The sequence below is a fragment of the Liolophura sinensis genome, chromosome 6, assembly GCF_032854445.1.
Source record: "Liolophura sinensis isolate JHLJ2023 chromosome 6, CUHK_Ljap_v2, whole genome shotgun sequence".
NCBI lineage: Eukaryota > Metazoa > Mollusca > Polyplacophora > Chitonida > Chitonidae > Liolophura > Liolophura sinensis.
Window position 1 is genome coordinate 5,017,771 of NC_088300.1, and position 21,498 is coordinate 5,039,268.

Genomic DNA, 21,498 nt, shown 5'->3' on the forward strand with positions numbered 1-21,498 from the left:
CGGTAATGACCCAATGTACTGCTACATTTACGGACCATTTATCCTTGGTGCGTATTTCTGTCACCATGCCCTCGTCAGCCTCCAGTACACTTGCAGCCATCCCAGAACTCTCCTTTCCAAAGGTATACGTCAGCCAGTTTCCTGTCAGGGGAATAATCAATCATAACTGAGCAAAACCAGATATTATATTTATTCAAGGAATTCATGCTTGTTCTGCAGACTGATAACAGATCATGTTAACCAGTGAGTTCATTTTACAACATCTCTTTAAGATGTTAAGGACACAAACCCCTCAGAGGTTAAATCCAGTCATTTTCTTATTTCACCATTTGGATTTTTCATTTTTAGCCTGACCAAATGTGTAGTTTGTTGTAAACGAAGGCAGTTGTGTTTTCTTACTTCCAACTGATTAGACATATTACCTCAATGAGGGCAATATGTCATGAATAAACATGCTTCAAGTAAATGTTTATTGCCTCCTGCTACCATCTGTCTGTAAACCGTGCACCAATGTTTGTATAGTCTTCTGCCCATGCAGGCATTCAAGATCTTACATACATATTTTAAAAAAACTCAATAGCTTTAATCATCCCAATAGGGCGCCACAGGGGAGAGGCTTATGAACATATTCCCACAGGACTTGATTAGAACTATTAACACAAAACATCAGCTGCTGCTTTCTTGGAACATTATGATTTCTAACATTTTTCATAAATAGGTTGATTCATTCAGATTTTGACAGCAGGTGACAAACAAATGAATGGCGAATTTTGCCCTACATGAGGCTCCTAAAGACAGTTTGGTCATTTTCTCCCTTTCTGTGTTTCAGATAGTCCTGTGGTGGAATACTTTTATTTCTCCCTTATGTTTTCAACATAATGCTTTGAAATTTTTGCACACATGTAGCTGAATAATTGAGCTAAAAATCATCCCATAAATTTTTACTAATTTTAATGATACATGTATTGGCAAAAGAATTTTACCAACTTTTGAATGTTGTCACTTTGAATGATCACTGATCTATGATAAATATTAAAAATCTTCTTTTTAAATTTTTCTATATTTTCACACACTGTAAAGTTTTTTTAACTTTGGAAAGGCAGAATTCTGCTTCAGAGTGGCTCCAGTATCCTTAAGTGTGAATACTACCTAGCAATAATCTTAGGCACATGAAATGAAAGGAAAGATCTGACCAAAATTAAGCAGAAAAGACCCCACTTGAGCAAATAGCTGGATTAGAACACACACAAACCCAACATTTAGTGTTTTTCAAGCGACACATTTTGTGGATTCATCCACCTTATAGGGCCACTACAGTGTTCTGTGTGTAAGGTTTGATTCATATCAGAAAGTATTACGGCCTTTACATGTATATGAAAGCGCATTTATACACACAAAATTTAAGGTGAAATACAGTATGTATACGTGGAAATAAATGTTATAACAACTTACAGTGTTTGAAGTTATTCACCACGTACCTCTTTCATCTTGGAAACAGTGTACTGCTCCTTCAGTTGTGTCGTCGTGAGATGTCGCTAGGTGTCTGCTAAGTGCAGAGGCAGACATGGACATAGAGGATGAGATGCTTGAGCCCAATGTGGTGGACGCAGTGGGAGGGTCATTATCACGGGGCCTCCTGCGTCGTGCAATCGCTAAACGCCGACCTCTACGATTATTATCACGACCCCTGGGTCTACTACAACAAAGGCAGCACAACTCACCTTACCATCAAGACAGTAACGAGACAATGTATCACAGAACCTCTTAATTCACTTCCGTGTGCTGACAACTATCCAGTGAGGTTTCATCATCAACATTTAAATGATGTGGGAACACAAAAAAAGGCTGACGCAAGTTTTTGTAGCTTTATGTGCACCTATATCAATTATGTTCCTGTGAATTTCAGGAAATTCCAGTGTAACAGGGCATTTCAGTATAGCCTAAGCTTTCAGTATAGCCTAAGCTTTCAGTATAGCCTAAGCTTTCAGTATAGCCTAAGCTTTCAGTAGGATACCATGAGGTCATGCCAGATATGCTGCTACATTTCTTGAAGCTTTAAAACAGCTTCCACCTTGAGTTCACATACCGTTTCTCCTTTTCAGTGGTTGATGTTTGCTGCTGGGATGGTAACAGGGCAGACACCTCCGTGGGTGTGGCAGCCTTTGACTCACAGGATTGTTCCCCTTTATCAAGAGAGTATGCTGTGAGGGCAGCTGCCGTGGCTCCGGCAACCTCTTCGTCAACATGCGACATATCGCTCTTCTGCTCCTCCAGCTTTCCACATGTTGCAGATTCAGCCCCTGAATTCAGAAGTTTTTATTTCAATACAAGAACTGCATGGAAATTAGTTAAATGAATAACCTAAAATAACATGCATACAGCTCGCGCATTTTACTTGCTACCAAGCGCAGGTCAGTAACCATGACGACAGAGACACGTACCTACTACGTTACCCTCTGATTTGGAGCCACTGCCTTCATTATCTTTTGGGCTTGTTTCTCTCGATTCTGAAAGAGATATTACACTTTACAATACGCAACAAATATAATCATGCGTGATTATTGTCAACCAATCAAGTCAGGGCCATATCTAGAAAAAATTCAAGGCTCTGATCCCAAACTTTAAAGGTGAAAATAAGAAATTTTATAACTCAAAATAATGCTTTAAGAAAGGTTATAACTCTGTGAATGAAAGATATTTGTATGATAATAAACTTTTTATTATTAAATCATTATATTTTTGTTCAATGTAGTTGTTAGTTTTAGTACAGCTTGATTAGTTCAATTCATCTGAACGTTGAGGCACTTTGTGAAGTGGGCCATTAAATCCACACCAAACCGGCTGTATGCTCCAATTTCTGGTGTGCATGTGACCTTTATTACCACTCCTGCGACTGTGAATCCTATTCAGAGTCAAAATTTTGTTGAAATCCACAGAAATATTTCCTTCATGCTTGATAAAATAACTTTGTCATGGCGAGTTGGATGTACTTAAATCTCCAAACTGTGTGCCAAAAGATAAGGAAATCAAGACAAGACCATGCAACCAGTCTCAAATGACAACTTTAGTGATGATTTCATCAGTCATCATGGATGTAAAATAGAAAGATCAATTCCCCAGTCAGCCGAGTGAGAAAATTAAATCCAATTCTAAAGGCTCCAGTCAAGCCTTGAGGCTATTATGTGCAGTTCTGCTTCATTATTCATGTTTTCTGCCTGTGGCCTCAGATACAATCCCGGTTTTGGGTGCACCCGATACGTCGCATATCCATACCGCACGTTTGAAGAAGTCAACAGTTCATCAGGTTTTCTGCATAGTCTGAAACTGATTGAAACTTGTAGGTCCACACCCGAAATCAGCATGTGTCGCTGCTTTGGAGTGAATGTTAACGGAAAGAACCGGGTTTTTGAATTGAATGATTCTACGTTCAGGCTGGTAAATATCAGATATTGTTGAAAATTGACCTCATTGTTCAGTTTAATTGAACTACAGGGGCCAGTTGTTCAATTTATTTATTTATTTATTTATTTGATTGGTGTTTTACGCCGTACTCAAGAATATTTCACTTATACGACGGCGGCCAGCATTATGGTGGGTGGAAACTGGACAGAGCCCGGGGGAAACCCACGACCATCCGCAGGTTGCTGGGAGACCTTCCCACTTACGGCCAGAGAGGAAGCCAGCATGAGCTGGACTTGAACTCACAGCGACCGCATTGGTGAGAGGCTCGTGGGTCATTACGCTGCGCTAGCGCGCTAACCAACTGAGCCACGGAGGCCCCGCCAGTTGTTCAAAGTGTATTAGCAGTTAAGCCCTGCATTAAATTTAGTCTGGACTAAAGTATCACTAGTTTCATGTTAAGCCAAGGCCGATATTAAAGTGAAAGACAGCACCTGACTAAAGATCACGTTAATTGAACGACACTACAAGTATCTTAAACTGTCCTTTGACATTTTTTTAGATTTTCTTCCACCCAGTGAAACTTCGTCTTGACACAGCTTCATCACGTCTCCATTATTGAGAACAAGGTGATGTCACATTTACTCTAGCTCTCTAACGTTGAAGGTATTTTCCGTAAAATACGCTAAGCAGTGGCCTATGGCAGGAAAAAGTTGTGGACTTCTCCGAAGAAGGCCTAAGCGATAAATATAATTTCTTCGGGAACGACACACTGGAGGAATATTTCCTGCACTGCTTGAACTGCTGATACAGTAGGCCTACTATATGTTGCAAATACATGGCCGGGGTATTTCTGGTTCAGGTCGTAGCGTCCGGAGGTGAAGTGCTGGTGATTTTGACCCCTATTAAATGTTTGCAAAACAGAATTGTTGTACAACTAGATTCATGCTCAGTTCTGAAACAAATGGAAATACATGTAAATCTAAGCCCCACAGAGGCAGATCTAAGTACTTGACTGTTACTGGATTTTATGCTTCAATTTTGTTGTGGTTGCTTCTGAGATTGAAGGTGTGCTGACCTAGTTATCGCAGACGTCAGAGAAGGCACCTTGAACACGGTGTTTCAATAATTTCACCATATTTTAGAAAAAGAAAACAAAGCATCCCTTGTAGGAGCCAAGGAGAAAAATTAAAATTCTTCAGTTGTAATAAATTCAGAGAACAAAATTGTATCATACGATTTAATTCATTTTAAGCATTGTCCGGTGAGATGCCGTCTTCATGCTATTAACATGAAAGACCAAAAATGAATTTGTGGAGATGAATGCTGTTAGGGCTTAGACTGTATGCTACTGTCTGACATAATTTGTGATGCTGTTGTTGAATATTAATCAACTGATTTGACATCTGTGGTGGTCCATAAATGATGCAGACCTGCTCCACAATACTTTATGAAATGGCCCTTTGGTTACACGTAACTAAATCTCTGAAAATGATGTCTTTTACAGTAGTTCTGTGTTAGTTCTGTCAGCCATTTGCAGAGTATTGTCATTTTGTTCTACACGTACATGTTACTTGGTAAAATCTCATTTAAATAATAAAGTATGATACTTTTTAGAAGGATTGAGCATCCTGCTTTAGACTGAAATATGTTTCCTCCCACCATAACGCTGGCCGCCGTCACATAAGTGAAATATTCTTGAGTACGGAGTTAAACACCAATCAAATAAATAAATAAATAAATAAATAAATAAACATTCATGTAGGTCTAATACAGAAGCGATCAGCTGAACAAAGAACACCTCTTACTTTTAGAATCTACGGCAGCTTTCAGTTTCTTCAGCTGTTTAGCATGCTCATGTGGATCATTCAAAATCTCAAAGATTTTTCTGCGAAGGTCCTCCGGGTCTGAGAGGTCAGACACGGGGCTGCTCGTTCCTTCCTTACTCTCACCAGACTCTGTGGGAGAAAACAAAACAAGGCAAACAACTCTGAGTACTTGTAAATATGCAAATACAAACAAAAACTCGGAAGAGATTTGTACCCAGAAACATGTATGTACCTGTCTGTGTTGGGAGTTGGTTTATAGGTCAATTATAGTGAGAGGAGCTCCTGAACAACCAGTGTACCTTGTCAGGTAGCTGACAAACTCCTCATCTTATGATGTAGCATTTGCAGCAACCTCACAGTTTTTAAGGCATAATAAACTTTATAAGATAAAAATACAAGTAGTCATTAAACCTTAGTCACTTATAGCCTTGTAACTGCACCTGTGGAACAACAAACAATTCACAGCATACCACAGGCACACAATGTTGAGCAACACGAAATGATAATCCGACCATTTGTTTGTCTGTGGCTAATAAGTACTCAGAACTCTCAACTTACTGCCGAGTTATGTCTGCTCGCTACCAGTCTTTACCAGTCTTTACCTTTCTCCTCAGAATGATCCTCCAGCAAACGTGGTCGAGTTGTCTTAGGAATGGCCCCCTGACTTTTGTCCAGGATTATCTCCCTTCCCACCTCCAGCATGGCTGTGGCCCCCATAGATGAAGGCCTATCCTCTGACAGCTGTGATGGTTTCTCCTCTGTATTTTGCTGGTGGTACTTTGAGGACTGAACAGCGGTAAAGTCTACCCTGTGATCTGCACTTGATTCCCCAAACATGGCACTATCTTCATTTGTCAGGGTACTGGACGAGTCCATTGTGTCAGAATGCCATTCTCCTGAAAAACAATTAGCGTTTTTATGACACCAGTATACTCAGATGCCTGGTCAGTCATCACAATGGATCTCTTAATTAAATGTTTGGTTCAGCCTCTGCTTAAAGTCTTTACAGTTTATCATTCACATAAAGGGGTGAAATCTCTCTAAATCTACACCTTTCCCTTCCTGCACACAGCTTGTAAATTAAACATAAAAAAAGAAGTATTCTTTTTGTTCCATTATTTTAGTTATTTTATCAGGTTTTCAAATTACATTAATCAATTTATTTGAGTAAATAATTATGATGAATGAATACTGGCTTTTTGTTTTAAAACCCTATCCATGTTTCATGCGGGCGATAACCTTATCATCTATTTTCAGTAGAAATAATAAATAAATATGGGGAAGAAGCAAACACATATATATATTTTTTTTAGAAATAAAAGCAAAAAAAAAAAATTGACCCATCAAATTGTTCATTATCTCTAGAACACAGGCAAAATCTACTGAACAAGTTATTTTTTGTCTTCGCATCTTTAAGACCACATCCTATTTTTGCACAGGTAATGTTTGACTCACCTGAGGTCACAGAGTCACTGTCACTGAACAGCCAATCCAGACCCACCACACTGGTCTGGGATTGACTTTGGGGTGTCTTACTCACATACTGCTCACCTGCCCCTCCCCCTTTGAAGAACGTGGACAGCCTTAACATACTGAAGTCTTTACCATCAGGTAAGCTTTTGCGAGCTGAGTTGGCGTTATGTTCAGTGAGAGTGTTGCTGGAATGTGACACATTCATGCCATCAGATGAGGAGAAACTCGGGGTCTGAGAACTGTCCACTGTGCTGTGGGTGTTATCCTTCTCACTGCCGTTACTACTCTCCAGTGTCCACACCTCTCCCATACTCACATCGGACTGGTCACTGATGCTGGACTGAGGGGTGTGGTAGATGCTGGGGGGTCTGTGACCAGGAGTGATGTACAGAGAGGAGGCTTTCTCTACATGCCCTGCCGCATCTTCATCGTGACCTATGTGTGAGGAGATACGCTCAGGCACACTACACGCATGCACACTCACTTTGTCTTTCAATTTTTCTAAAGATTTAGTACTCGGTGTTCTTAACCTTGCCCTGACACGGTCAAACTTTTCAGCTCTTCGTGATTTCGGGCTGGACTCAGCGCTGGCCACAACTGGCCTGTTTGCCTTATCCCCAGAGCTATGTTTGTGCGAGTCCCTTCCCCCAGGCAGAGCAGCATCATGGTTCCTGCTCCCTGAGTTACACTCATCGTCCTGTACAGCCAGCAGGTTAGGCCGCTGTCGTAAGGGAAGTGACATTCTGACAGTGGATGGTGACGACTTCTCCACAATGTTACTTGACTCTAAGGCACTTTTGGTACGTCTGACGGCTCGGCGGTGCTTCCTTGGCTTTATCCTGTGTCCTGGGGAGAGATCGGAATCACTGTCCTCCTTAAGTGGCCTCTCTGTCCCACCGCCTCCCCCGCAGGCACCCAGTTCACTCTCAGACAACTCAGCATTAATCTCAGCCGTTGTTACCAATGTGTTAGAAGCCCGATTGGCATCACTATTGCTGGACTCGGTGGCAACATCTGTTCTGTCTACAGCTAGGAATAAAATAAGAAAAACTTGTAAAAGGTAAACCAATGAAATCATTGTGAACAGAGGTTTTAGTATGCATTTAAGGGGGATACTTTCAACACCCATTATGCGATCAACTTTTTTATTTGTTATTCTGTAGTGGGCATCCAGTTTGACACCTATTCAATGTACCTTGCTGCAACTTAAATCATTGTGTCTAATCATTTACAATCACAAATACATCCCCAATTATGCCTGAATACACTTTCCCTTGTCCCTTACAATGCTTTATAGCCTTAAAAGCGACAGGCTCAAACAGGTCAGATACAGGACATGTGGTATACATGGTAAAGTCATTTTTCTAAGGTAACACTAATACTAACCTGCTGTATCTCTACATCTTTCAACAAAGATGTCATCACAACCATTTTGTCCTTTAGACATCGAGCCTGCAACATACACAGACATCTACACTGTAATCATTAAATATTTACACAATAATATAATAATATTATATATATAACATTAATATTTACTATTAAATAAAGCAATATGCATGTCTCATGATGACTGGAATTTGATGAAAATAGCATGACAAGTCACTGACAAAATTTAACGTGTATGAGACAAAAACTTGCAGGAAAGTAATCTATTGGACTTTCCAAAACAGCAGTAAAAGCTGCATCAAATACTCATCGTCGTCAACACCTTAGCAACAATGATAATAAATCACGGGACTATAATACACGTATACACGTCACTTTGATTTAATGCCTTACCCTGGCCTGATGTTTCCCTATCCGAAGATTTCCTATTCTCTACTGCCTTTTCTGTGAGAGAGGTCCTGGAGCTACACTGTACAGGTGGTGTGACACTTGACTCATTTGAACGGTTCATCACTGACAGCTCTATCCCTTCTATGGTATCTCCCGGCCTAAGACAACAGAACCCACATGACTCAACAACAGTGAATTTCTTAAATGATTTATTTGATTAATGTTTTAAACCAAACTCAAGAATATTTCACTCATACAATGGCAGCTAGCATTACGGCGGGAGTAAACCGGGCAGAGCCTTGGGGTGAACTCACTAAAATTGCTTAAGCAGAGACATACTGATAATGACAACGAATAAAATTCTGATCTGAGAAAGCTGATGAAATTTCAGCAAAATACATTATTTTCAATTGGCTTTCTACACAAGAGAAGAAAATATTTCATAATAATCTGATAAAAGTGTATGTTTCTTGTCTAACAACATTTTGGTAATGAAAGGATGAAATGACATACTCATTTACAATATCTATATGTTTAAAACACACTGGTCAAGGGTTAGAAAACACAGATGGTACATTTTTACAGCCTCTTCAGTTGATCAAAACAACCGAAGCATTGTGATCGAAAAACCTGTGTAACACTAGAGATTTCCTTTAATCCCAACACTAATCAGGATAGTAGAATGAAGGAAAGTTTAAATATTACATGCAAGAAACAAGGCAGAAGAAGTGTCAAGACTCACTTGCTGTGACTTCTCTTGCTGCCCAGCTCCTCAGACAAGCCACTACTAGCCATCTTGTCTGATTTTGTCTCTTCATTTGATTCCTCTACAATTTCTCCAGTATCAAACATATGGTGAAGACAATAGTTGACAATCTTAATGGATATGAACAAAAGAGCTATCACAGAACAATATATAGACCACAGCAGTAGAGATGGTGGCAGTGTCTGAAAGGAAGAAGACAATTCATGAAAAAAGTGACAACACCTCAGGCCTCTAAGATTAGGTGTTAAATCAGGGCCAAAAACACTTTGATCCTATAAACACTGGAATGGACACACTTTAATTACACCTAGATTTATACATGCCTTTTTGTCAGACTGAAACCAAATAACATATATTGTCGCATCTTTGTAGTTCCTGATAAATTTAATATAGAAAATGTACACTAAGTCACTGGAGAAACCAAACTAAACATTATTCCAGCCATACATTTCCATCATCCATCTACCACAATTAGGAAATAACAATCACAAAAGGCCACTTTTTCAGGTATAAGGGAGATTTAGTGACTACTTCAGTGATACAGGTAATGTTAATTTTCCGAACCAAGGGCAGTCACAACCATGTGCTTACATCTGAGTTTACTATGAGCTTTGAGCGAAAAGGCACGCTTGATTGGAGGTATGCCAGCAGTATCCCTATGGCTAAAAGTATAACTGAAGTGTTGAACTACAGACGGGCAGAGTCCAGATAACATAGACTGTATAACATCATAGCTCAACTGTATAGCTCTACCTGAAGGCAACATTCTATTTCACTTTCTTGGAGTGTGTCTGGTGCGAAAGTAAAGATCTGTAGAGATATGCATGCTACAACTGCGGCCTCCTCACCTTTATTCCTGCTGCTCTCAAAAATCACTGCCTAATGCATATTTATGGAGGTTTGTACTACCGTAGGAGATACACTACAAGTTGCCCTAGCTCTGGCACTACTCCAAGAAAAGTGATTAGAATGCTGTCCAGCTCTGTCTTTAGGTAGAGCTATATAGTAGAGCTAATAAGACATTAGCTCTGGATGACTACACTTCCTTCTTTTATATTTGCACTCATGCTCGCAAACTATCATTGACACTCACAGGGGATTCGTAAAATTTCGGAAAAAAGTTCATTACTAACCTCCCACGCCTGCCCAGTCACTTCTTTACAATTCTTAGGGGCCTATGGCACCTGACTGTTAAAATCCTGAGATGTCAATAATCAGTTCAATGTTTCCACTCACTTACCATTTACGAAATGCTGCCATCTATGTGGCGCGGCCAGGGAGCTGGATATGAAACTATCCTTCCTTTGTTTAAGCTGGTTATGAAGTTTTTATACAATCTTGCTCTGGCTGGTTTCAGTCCTCTTGACTTTAGATGGTAAAAATCGCATTTAGGTTGGGGAGTCAGGGAACCACACTAGAGCACACGCTGTTATTTTCACATGCATGACCTCCACAAATGAGGCCTCTATGGGTCAGCCGTTTCATATCCAGCTGCCTGGCCGTGCATGTGTGCCGTGTAGATGGCGGCCATTTCATAAATGAGAAGTAAGCGGGGATGTTGAAATTATACCTTTGGAATGATCAACATCTCATGATTTTAACAGTCAGGTGCCCTAGGCCCCTAAGCACGGGTGTGAATTGTTGTGGAACGTAACTCTCTGTATCAATCAACACGTGTTGGAAGAGTTACAGGGAAAAACTGCTTCTTATGTGTCGGACCGACAGTAAGCCACATTCTGAGTCTCGGCGCACCAAAAATGATCCATGCCAACCGCACAAATTCACAAAATAAATATAATTTCAGACACTACATCCACTGTGACCGCCATCTTGCTCTAATAGTCATACACACAAGTCAGGTGATTGATGTGAGCACAGACAAAAATAAGGCTACAGGGAGATAATACCTATGGCAATCATTATAGTCACACTAGGTAAGTCTAGTCATCCATTTGACTGGTACACTCCCCCTGTCCTCAGATGGTGCCAATCGCTTCAGCGTTGTTCATTCTCGAAAGTGATCAAAATGGTAACAGAAGGCTTACAGTCATATTGGGTGTAGCATCTGAAAATGTATTTAATTTGTGAATTTGTGCAGTTGTCAGGGATAGCTTTTGGTGCGGCCAAACTCAGAACAAGTTAGTTGATTATGGGGGCCACTCAGTTGACATTGATTTTTGCTTGGAAGATTTAATGCACGTGTGAAGATGCAGTAAATCTGGCTTACCGTCAATCCGACACATTAGAAGCAGTTATTCCCCGTAACTCTCTCAATACTTCATGCTGAATGATACAGAGTTACATTCCCCTATTATTCACGTCCATCCAGAAGGGTGTGGGAGGTTCGTAATCGACTGTTTTCGGAAGTTTTCCAAAGCTTCCTATAAGTGTGAATGGGAGCAACCCATGACTATGCGAGCATCAGTACACATATAATAAAGCAAAGCGTAGTCATCCCTGGCTAATAACACATGATGTATGGTGCGTTGTCTTGTAAATGTCAGACATACATGTAAACACAGGCCATTTATAGACCACGCACATTAGAACCTACCAAATGTAAGATCAATGGGAATATGAGGAGGAACATCCATAAATATAGATGGAAGGTGTTACAAAACACTCCCTGGCGAGGATCGTAGAACCATCCGCCCGTCAAGGAAGCCCAAAGGCCTTGTCGCAGGATGTCAAGCGTGTGTGATCCCATCTCCGATCGTCTCCTTCTAAACATTTGTTAGATTTCGTCAGGACCCCAAATCAGACCCTTCGCTCATCTTTGATACCATCAAGGCCACACCAGCAATATAATCCTTCATTCATGTCTTGCTGAGTTTTCTCTATCTTTAGTAGCATTTCGTGTTGAGATCGCTTGCTTTTTCTGGTGGCCATGTTGAAAATCTCGTAAGTTATCGTGCACCTGTCACGAGATTTCACGTCGTCAGCATTAAAACTGAACTGGAACGTGGGGGATATTTATTTTTAAATATTTGATTAAAAATTTTGATAAATTACATTAGATTTTAAGGAAGCTACAGCTGGAGCAAGCGATATTTGGACACATGACCAAATGTAGCCAATAACATGTTTACCCCACCCCACTGGGGTCCCAAGGTCAAAGTACAATAATATGGCGGCGGGTACTAAGTTTAGCTGACAAAGATCGGAAATGATGGGAACAATTCGGGCAATTAGAAACCCGAGAGGAACCTTCCGAGTTTTTGGGCTTCTTCAGACGAAGGCTAAAGGTGTAAAATTTACATTGTCCATGGTATGTTAGCTAAGATAATGGCGAATAGGGCGAAACGAAGCCTCGATGCCCAGTATCCATAACTTTTCATGTTGGTTGATTTTGACGTCGCCGCCGAAAGGCGAGTGTTTGTTGTACACCCCACCTTTCGACGGAGCGGCGTACGTGTATGCCTGATATACCGGCGTCCATGGAGCCAGTCAAAACATATCTTCGGAAGACGAAGCACCAGGAGAATAAAGATCGGGTGTTCACAGCCATCTTCGATTATGAAGCGACTCGCGAAGACGAGTTGACACTTCGTAAGGGGACAGAAGTAGAGGTGCTCTCCAAAGATGCGCGAATCTCTGGTGACGATGGATGGTGGACAGGGCAGATACATGAAAAAGTGGGTATCTTCCCCAGTAATTTTGTTGCTAGAGATGTCAGTGTACCCACCTCCTTTAGATCGTTTGAAATTAATTTTGAAGAGCTTGAACTGGAAGAGGTGATAGGGGCAGGAGGGTTTGGGAAGGTGTACAGGGGGATATGGAAGGGGGAGGAGGTGGCTGTCAAGGCAGCCAGACAAGACCCGGACGAACCTATCAGTGTCACCATAGAGAATGTCCGTCAAGAAGCCAAAATGTTCTGGCTAATGAACCATCGGAACATAGCTGCGTTAAAAGGCGTGTGCTTGAAAGAACCCAATCTGTGTCTTGTGATGGAATATGCAAGGGGGGGATCCCTTAATAGAGTTTTAAATGGACGCAGAATACCGCCTGATATTTTAGTGGACTGGGCTATGCAAATTGCCCGTGGAATGCTCTACCTGCACGAAGAGGGACCTATTCACATCATTCATCGGGATTTGAAATCCAGCAACAGTGAGTATAATTCTTCTTGTACATTGCCCAAATACAGTGATGATTGACACACAAATCAGTGAAATATAAATTTGCTTGTGTTCATATCAAGCCTCCTCTGTTCATCAATTTGAGGGGTTTGAGAGCAGTTATTTGTACATATAAGGAAAGCATACACATGGTAAATAATTTGTTTGTTATTACCTGAACATAGTGCTATGATGCTGTATTAAGCTCATATCACTCCTTTTAATAATGACTGAGTTGGCAGGGAACATTGATGGAGATGTATCGCGAGCAGTGTCACAGATGAAAATTACAGACGATAGCCATCTTTAGCAGCTGTTGTGAACCCCAAGTGTCTTGCTCAGTTATAGAAGAGAAATAGTGATCTTACGGATCATAACATATACAGTCATTAATTCAAAAAAAGTATTAACATTCTTAAAGATTATAATTATTTTTTGCATTGCCTCATTACTGGTATTTGTGGTCAAAGCTGACAAAAGGACTTCATTAATAACACATACTATTTTTGCATGCGTTAAGTCGAAAAACCCTTTTTGAATGTTTCTGTTGGTCTAACTTTTTGTTGGACCTTGGTGACAGTGATGGTCTTACTATGCTGACTGACTTTCACTGATGACCATTTGTCTTCCACCAATGGGAAAGTTTGTCAAAAACTTGCCAAAGATTGGTGGTTTAGCCCAGTTTCCTCCCCACATTAAACTGACTACTTGGGTGAAAAATTGAATAAATAAAAAATTGTCTGATTTTAGCCAGTTATTTAGTGTATTTATGTGTGCATTTTGATTTCTTTGATGAACATGTAGATGTACAGGGTACACAGGCATTCTGTGTACTGTAATTCTTCAACCTTCTCAGATGTTCGCAAGATGTTTATTCATGCATATTCTGAAGGCATTATTCTGTGTTGACTGATAAAATTATATTTTTAGTGAAGCCCTGGCATTGACCAATCTAACCAATGTAGTTTTGTCCAAAATCAAATGAAAAAGTGCATAAAACTTGTTCCTTCATATGTGAAAAGGTTGAGGAAATAGGGTACCTGTGTAAATATGTGAACTTCAAACAGTGCACTGATTACTATTGTCTGTTTTGGTACCCTCTATGTTCCTCTCTGTACGTTTATATTAGGGAACTAGAGAGGTGTGCTGGTGCTCACTTGTATTACAGTAGTATGCAAGGAAGAGGTGTTAGCACAGGTATATGAGAGCTCCAGAACTCAAATAATGTTCTCGTGTGAGGTCATTATTCAAAATATGTCCGTTGTGCATGTGGTAACCCGACCAACCCTTTGAAAAAAAGCCCTAGTCGCAAGTTTTTATGAGATTCCATGAGATATTTCATGGAATTCCTGTTTTTCAGCTATTGTCCTAACTGTTATGTCTTTAAAATCACTACATTTTTCACTGGCTGGAATAAAAAAAAAAAAAATTTCTATCATCTTTCCCCTTTTTTTTGATAGGGTTGGGTTATCCCAACAAAAAGTGTTTTAAGGATGGCCCAACTGCACTATTTATAAATGTACATACATGTGTGTGTTAATGGGTATATGCAATGCATCAAACATGTTTTTATCAATGTATGAAGCATATTCACTATATTGTATGGTTAATGTGTGTTGAACATGACATTGTGACTGGCATTAAGTGCCATGTTTGGGTGTCAGTGTATTGTGTAAAAGTCATGGTTCAGTGTACATCTTGCGTTGCCCAATACAATGAACACAGCTGGGGCTGTATTGGAACCATTCTGCTATGGCAATGACATTAAAACCAACAAGCATGGAATGTTATGCAAGGTAAACTATTTCCGATAGTTAAAACTCAAGGGGATATTACAATTGTATGAGGATGTCCTGTCATGAGGTATTGAAAATGATATTGAAAAGAACACAGAAGGGATGCTGGAAGACGAAAATATGGAAAGATGCATTCAGTCTGACAAACACCACCTGTTTGACAGATTTCTTTTCTGCTTTCTGTGAACTAGTTCATTGGAGTGCTGTAACAGAAATCCTGTACTTGTAATAATGTACTGCCAGCAACATATGAAGAATGTTCAACAAATCATCATAGAAATCACGCAGATGATTAATATGGTGCTTGTGTTCATTTTGTATCAAGTCAATGTAAGAGACTTCCTCACCTACATAACTTCAGGAGGAATAAGTAACCTCTCCCTTGGCCATGTGTTGATCAATACACCTTCCTTGTTTCACTATATAAGTATATGGTATATTAATTGTTGAACTCTTTGGAACATGTGGCATGGAAATGAATGTATATATGTCTATAGTACACTTTACTAATTTCTATATTAGATACAGTGAATAAATACTAGTATATAATTGTAGTATGTAAATCCCCTATGGAGAAACATTGTATTGTGACAGGGATGCAAATGCGTACATGGAGAAGCATTGTATTGTGATTGGGATGCAAATACGTACTTATACATTGTACCTTTAAATCAGCAGACTGGTTACGCCAGCTGTTGTGACAGCTTTTCAGGTATGTCAGTACAAAGTTGACTGACCAACGTCAACCATTAAGCTTTTAATAATTTAATAAAAAGGTGCTAAAATTTTCTAAATTCATATCCATCTAGTCTGATGTTCACGAAGGTTTATTTTTATTTTAACAACTTATCAAAGACTTTAGAATCTGTCAAGGGGATCGATGTCATCTTAGTGCAAAGCAAGGTCATTATGCATGTCATACGGGTGAAAGTCAAGAGCTCTTTATTAAACATAATACAAAACTATCTAAAAAGATCAACACTAGCGACAACAAAAACTTGATAAAGGAAGTAGCAGCTTTGACTTTAGAACTCACTGGTTCAACTGCTGCCTAACATGTACTTTAAAACAGACCCCTTTTGCTTTTATTTTGACAATAAATATCGGGGGGAAAAGATTTGGGTTGAATTATATCCTATTTCACGCTATATCATGATGTCTTACACTGTGTTAGTCTGTAAGAGTCCTCGTTTTCTCCTGATATGCCCTGTCCATATGATGTGGCTTGCATTTACATGCAGTATACCAAGATGATGTCAGCACTTTGGCAAGTCCAGTGCATATCCCATACGAGAGCATCAGTACATTACCATAGAATGGTGTTTCAAAGAAATCGGATCCATATTTTTTAGCTTTGCTTGTACAGAGGACAGACATAGCTTATGTGATGCCATGAGCCTTGGCATCGAACTCCAATAAGAGGCAAGCAGTGTTAAAATGAGTATTAGGGGTGGTATCCTGTTGCTGATTCCCTGTGTGCAAATTAATTACCATATTAAATTACAAAATTCACAACTTGGTGTATTGTGTACTGTTAAAATCCATGTTAAGGTAAATATTAGATGTGATATCTGAAAAAGTTCTGAATATATTGAGCAGACAGTATGCACGCTATGCAAAGCATAATAACACGTGGGATATGTCTCGTCGTTTATGTGATGTACATGTGTTAATTTCCATTGTGTGAATTCATAACCTTTTGTATATTAGAATCTGTGCGAAAATAAATGTTTTATGATCTTTAAACATTGGGCTGAAATTTTGCACTTTTTTTGTGTTCTATAGGTGAGCTCTGTGCTAGTCTCTCTACCAAACTCTTAAGTCTCAGTCAGTGACTTTTTCAGGTCATGTGTAACTTTACACCATCCTGTGTTATTTTACTGCACGTGTAGCAACACATGAGTGTTGCATGATGTGAATATTACCTGTAAAAGTATCCTGTGGTCTGTGTTGTCTGTTGTCTATGCAGCTAAAAGCATGTGCCTGCTGTGAACCTGCCCTCATGACCTGACAAGGTCAAGGGTCAGTCTGTCCTGTGAAGTAGATATTGTCATGTTTGATCTCTTCTACCATTTTTTTCTCATCTTTTTTTTTCTTTTTTGTGGCGTTTTAAATGATCAGAATCGATTTGTGGGACAGTAAACTATCTGTCTGCAAATTGGCAGGTCCAGCACTGGTGATCTAGTTTAATTGGTTTGAGAGTAATATGGAGCAGGCGTTGAGGTGAGTTGGAGCCCTCAGAGCTCCGCTAACACTGACCAAGTTTTGAAAACATGAACACCTTGATAATCAGAAATATATTTACTTAGGTGAAATAATTTCAGTCCCACTCCCAAAAACAGATATCTGTGTGTTTATTATCTTCTTGTTTTTGTAATATAACTACAGTACATGTACTGATTGTTTACAATTTATTAGTGCTAAACCCTCTCATTGACCTGTGATGTACACTATGGAAAATGCCATTAACAAAGGACAAGTGAACTAAAACAAATTTAAATTCTTGTGCAAGAACCATGAAAGCATTCTTTTAATGTATATGTTACTTTTGTATCTCTTATATATAAATACAAGCCTATACAGATTTGAAAATCAGACGGAGCTTGTGCTTTACAATGAAATGTTCTGGCATAGTTTGTATGCTCGTTTCTCTGGAAAGCGGCTTTGTCCATGATGTTTACCTAAGATAGGTGTTATTTACATAGAACTCTGGAGTGTTTTCTGCCTTGTTCACATTGTACAAGACGTCCATGTGGATACGTGCAAAGGAGGTGGACAGAAAAGTGTTATAGGTACATGTGTATGTGTACGTAGTTGGATGAAGAAAGTTAAATGGACCCTTGTCAATGCTTTAGTCTTCTAGAAAACCATTACATGTAGTGTTGCTAAGTGAATGTAACTCTGGTAGTAATTGTAGAACTACTATTTTTGGACATTTGCAATGTTTAATATCAAACTAAAATCATCTGAAATTCTGAAGGCACATGAAATTCCAAAGCCATCTTTTGCCCATGTCTAAAGAGCACACTTTGCCTGATTCTTAGGGCTCTATTAATCTTAGAATGGTGTTTTTAGGGTTGCTTAGAGGGTAGAATTATATCCTGCTGAAAATGTATGTTTCAGCGCCAAAAGTATTATTTTATGAAATTGATTGGCTGGTAAATGCAAGTTTTTGGTTGAAATTTGAGGTCTGTTTCCATGCTATCTTCATTGTTGAGACTACTCTGTACTAATTCATCATGTAGAGAATGTGCGGCCTTATGTGCATACATACATGTTATGTATCAAAGAGGATTATTTAAGACAGGTACTACATGACATCAGCACACTTTAACAGAACACACAACAGGTGTTGTGTGGATTACTTACCTGTGCATGGTCTTTGGACTTAAACTTAGCTCCTCATATTTTTTTCATCTCCAATGTACATGTAAATTGATGCAAACAAATCTGAGCAGGTAAAGGATTTCCAGTGTCAGTGATAAGGTGTGACAAGCTACACCACATGAAGTATTATTAGTATCACAAACTTCTACACAGCTGCTAGGGATATCCTGGCTACTGGGGTGTACACTGTAACTAGGCCAGGATACTTTGAGGATAATGGTTTGAACTGAAATGTTGTGTTTCATGCTTGAAAGCAACACACTGTTAATAATATCTATAATGATATTGTCTCAATAAATATACCGGTACTCTTGGATCAGTGCTAAAGATCATGTTTATTTGTACTTGGTGGTGTTCGTGTGTGGGATTTCATGGGTTGCGTTTAAATGAGTACAATTTGTGTACACCTGACATTTACGTGTAAGATGCAATGAATATTGTTGTAAGGTTTACTTGATTTCAGCTGTTATTAACACTAGTGGGAATGAATATTGGTTAAATGTTTAAATAAAAAATCCTTGAATAAAGTTGCAATGCAGTGGTTTCATACAGTCAAATTTCAAACTTACACCTGAAATACATTTTTTTTTGCTTCTTGGCTTTGAGAGTTAGACCTCACCCTGTTTATTTGTTGAAGAACACACTTCAGTCTCCTTTCATGCTTTCATATACAGGCCTCCTGGCTTTATGTTTCCAGACCTTTTCTTCATTAATACAGCCTAAAGTCACAACCCTCCTGCTGAGCAATTTAATATGTGAAGTGAACTGAAACCTTACACTAAATTCATGTAGTGGCAGCAAGCTGAAAGTGGTGATTTTTATGAAAAGTTGTTTTAAGACCTGTGAGGCATTTAGTGTTCATGATGGTATGTAATGGGTTCTTGCTGTGCTCTGCAACTGTCTTGTGCTGTCCTAAGTCTTCAAGCCTTAGCCTTCACAACATTGAAAGTGTTGTACAGGTGAAAATTAAGCTTTCCTGTAATACATTTCCGTCATTCAGGAACTGGTAGTTATCTCATACTTTGTCAGTCATCTACATAGTATGTGGAAGTCTGGTGTATACTAGTTTGATGGCTGGTGTGTACTTATTTGAAGTCTGGTGTCTACTGGTTTAAAGTCTGGTGTGTACTTGCGTGTAATACCATCAAATTCATGTTAATATTGTTTCCTTGATCAGTTGTTTATACTTTGTCAATTCAGAACTATATAAATATCATAAATAATTGAGAATAAAAAGGCACAAGTCTCATCTTTGTACATATTGTTCAAATCAGTAATGATTTCAGTGGGTCGTTAATGAAATCATTTATGTGGATGACAGTGGGTCGCTTTTTACATTTTTAGGATCATTTCATTCAGGAAATAATACTGGAACGAGTCTTGTGTCTTCTGAGAGACATTAATTTCAGCTATTCTTGGTAAATAGGGAAATTTTTATTTGCTTAACGAAGAGTTTTTGCCAAAAATCTCTGGTACAGCCTTCTTAGCCCTTTACCTTATGAATAAATTCATTTGTATTTCAAGGCTTCTAAGGACTGGCTACAAACTTCTCTTAGTAAGTGTATATACATGTACATGTATTTGTGCATGCGTGAAACTCCAAACTAGTGACCCTCTGGCAGCTGTGCCTGCAGGCATACACACACATGAAGGCCTTTTTAAAACAGATTCTGTCTCGCTTATGACATCTGACTGGGTTCTGTTTCACTACAGGCCTGTATCTATGTTTATGTCGAGTGACCTACTTACCCAGAGCAATGCTGCCTTTGTACTCAAAATAGCCTCTTGAATTTCTAATGATATTGTTTTGGTGGGCTTATAAGTCTTGTACAAGGCAGGTTAGATTTAGGACATCTATGTTGGGAAAATTGAAGACAACACATATTTAATGTTTAGTTCAATGTATGATGTTTACTACATGTACATAGGATGTAGTACGTGTGTAAATAGTTTGTCCTGGCTGACTGTTAATAAGATACATCGATACACATGTCCACTTCATGTATACATAAATATACATGTAGGTAGCATCACATGACAGATGCCTACATGTACATCGAGGTACACTTATATGTTGCAAATGTTATGAAATAAAATATAGTTGGTGGATAAAATACCTCTGTTGCATTTGAAGAAATCAAGATCATCATGTCAGAAAACATGATGATGCTCAATGATGTTCAGATCAGTAATAAACTTCTGCTATGTTCATGAAAGGAATGAGTGACAATTCAACTGCAGTCTAATGGCACTTATTGCTGTTTGTACTTGGTCTACGTGTATGTAAGCTATTGTAGAAAGTTAAGGTACCTAGATCATTATTGACTGCTGGGCTCATCCTAGTGGATAAAAGCCATGGTAGTTGCCCACATGAGTACTGACTGTTATCTGTGGGATTCATAACGTCCGAGTAATTATAATAGATAGTTAAAGTTGTCTTTATGGTGTATGGTGAAATTGGTGGAATCTTGCTTCTTGTCACATTCCTGTGTGTCAATTGGCTACATGCTGTATACCTGGTTTTGATTAGTTTATAGTGAGGTAGAAGTGAAGAAAATGAGATGTTGTAGGGTGTTTGTACTGCACTGCCTTCACCACTAGGGTAGAATTGATGTCATCCATACACTTTAGCTGACCCATCAGAGTTCAAAATGCCTCAAAAAGCATAACCCTAGAAACTAAGAGGAGAATTGGTATGCTGTGTACAGATTTGTCGGAGCAGTATAAAAATACATGGCTAAGATAAAGTCTCAGTATGCCAGAGCTATTACATCTAGCTTTGTCATACTAAAAGTATTGTTATCATCAAAAAGTAAAGACATCATGTTTACAGTTATTATTGCTGTGTTTTTTAACCCCAAGACAGTCTGGAACCAAGGTGGAATAATCTACTATTGGCTAGGTATTCCTTAGGGAGATGCCTGGTATTTATTTTGTAGCATTATGTTGCA

At 39.1% G+C, this 21,498-nt stretch overlaps 2 protein-coding genes across 5 annotated transcripts in view; one reads left to right on the forward strand and one right to left on the reverse strand.

The window, feature by feature from the left end:
* LOC135469239 (pecanex-like protein 1) overlaps positions 1–12,121 on the reverse strand; it is a 35,149-nt gene extending 23,028 nt beyond the window's left edge. Inside the window, exons 1-11 of one of the 4 annotated variants that reach the window (XM_064747836.1) lie at positions 11,801–12,121; positions 9,223–9,428; positions 8,484–8,638; positions 8,088–8,153; positions 6,780–7,730; positions 5,831–6,124; positions 5,208–5,357; positions 2,442–2,507; positions 2,087–2,300; positions 1,479–1,696; positions 36–141 (exon numbers count right to left, since the gene is read on the reverse strand). In XM_064747836.1, the coding sequence (XP_064603906.1) occupies positions 36–141; positions 1,479–1,696; positions 2,087–2,300; positions 2,442–2,507; positions 5,208–5,357; positions 5,831–6,124; positions 6,780–7,730; positions 8,088–8,153; positions 8,484–8,638; positions 9,223–9,428; positions 11,801–11,977 (2,603 nt within the window). In that variant the 5' untranslated portion in view covers positions 11,978–12,121. Of the gene's footprint in view, positions 1–35; positions 142–1,478; positions 1,697–2,086; positions 2,301–2,441; positions 2,508–5,207; positions 5,358–5,830; positions 6,125–6,683; positions 7,731–8,087; positions 8,154–8,483; positions 8,639–9,222; positions 9,429–11,800 lie in introns of all 4 variants that reach the window. The other 3 variants (XM_064747834.1, XM_064747833.1, XM_064747835.1) reach the window with 3 other exon arrangements.
* A 270-nt stretch (positions 12,122–12,391) lies between these two features.
* Positions 12,392–21,498, forward strand: part of LOC135466197 (mitogen-activated protein kinase kinase kinase 9-like) — a 41,701-nt gene continuing 32,594 nt past the window's right edge. Inside the window, exon 1 of the mRNA XM_064743591.1 lies at positions 12,392–13,392. Coding sequence (XP_064599661.1) covers positions 12,663–13,392 — 730 coding nt within the window. The 5' untranslated portion in view covers positions 12,392–12,662. The remainder of the gene's footprint in view (positions 13,393–21,498) is intronic.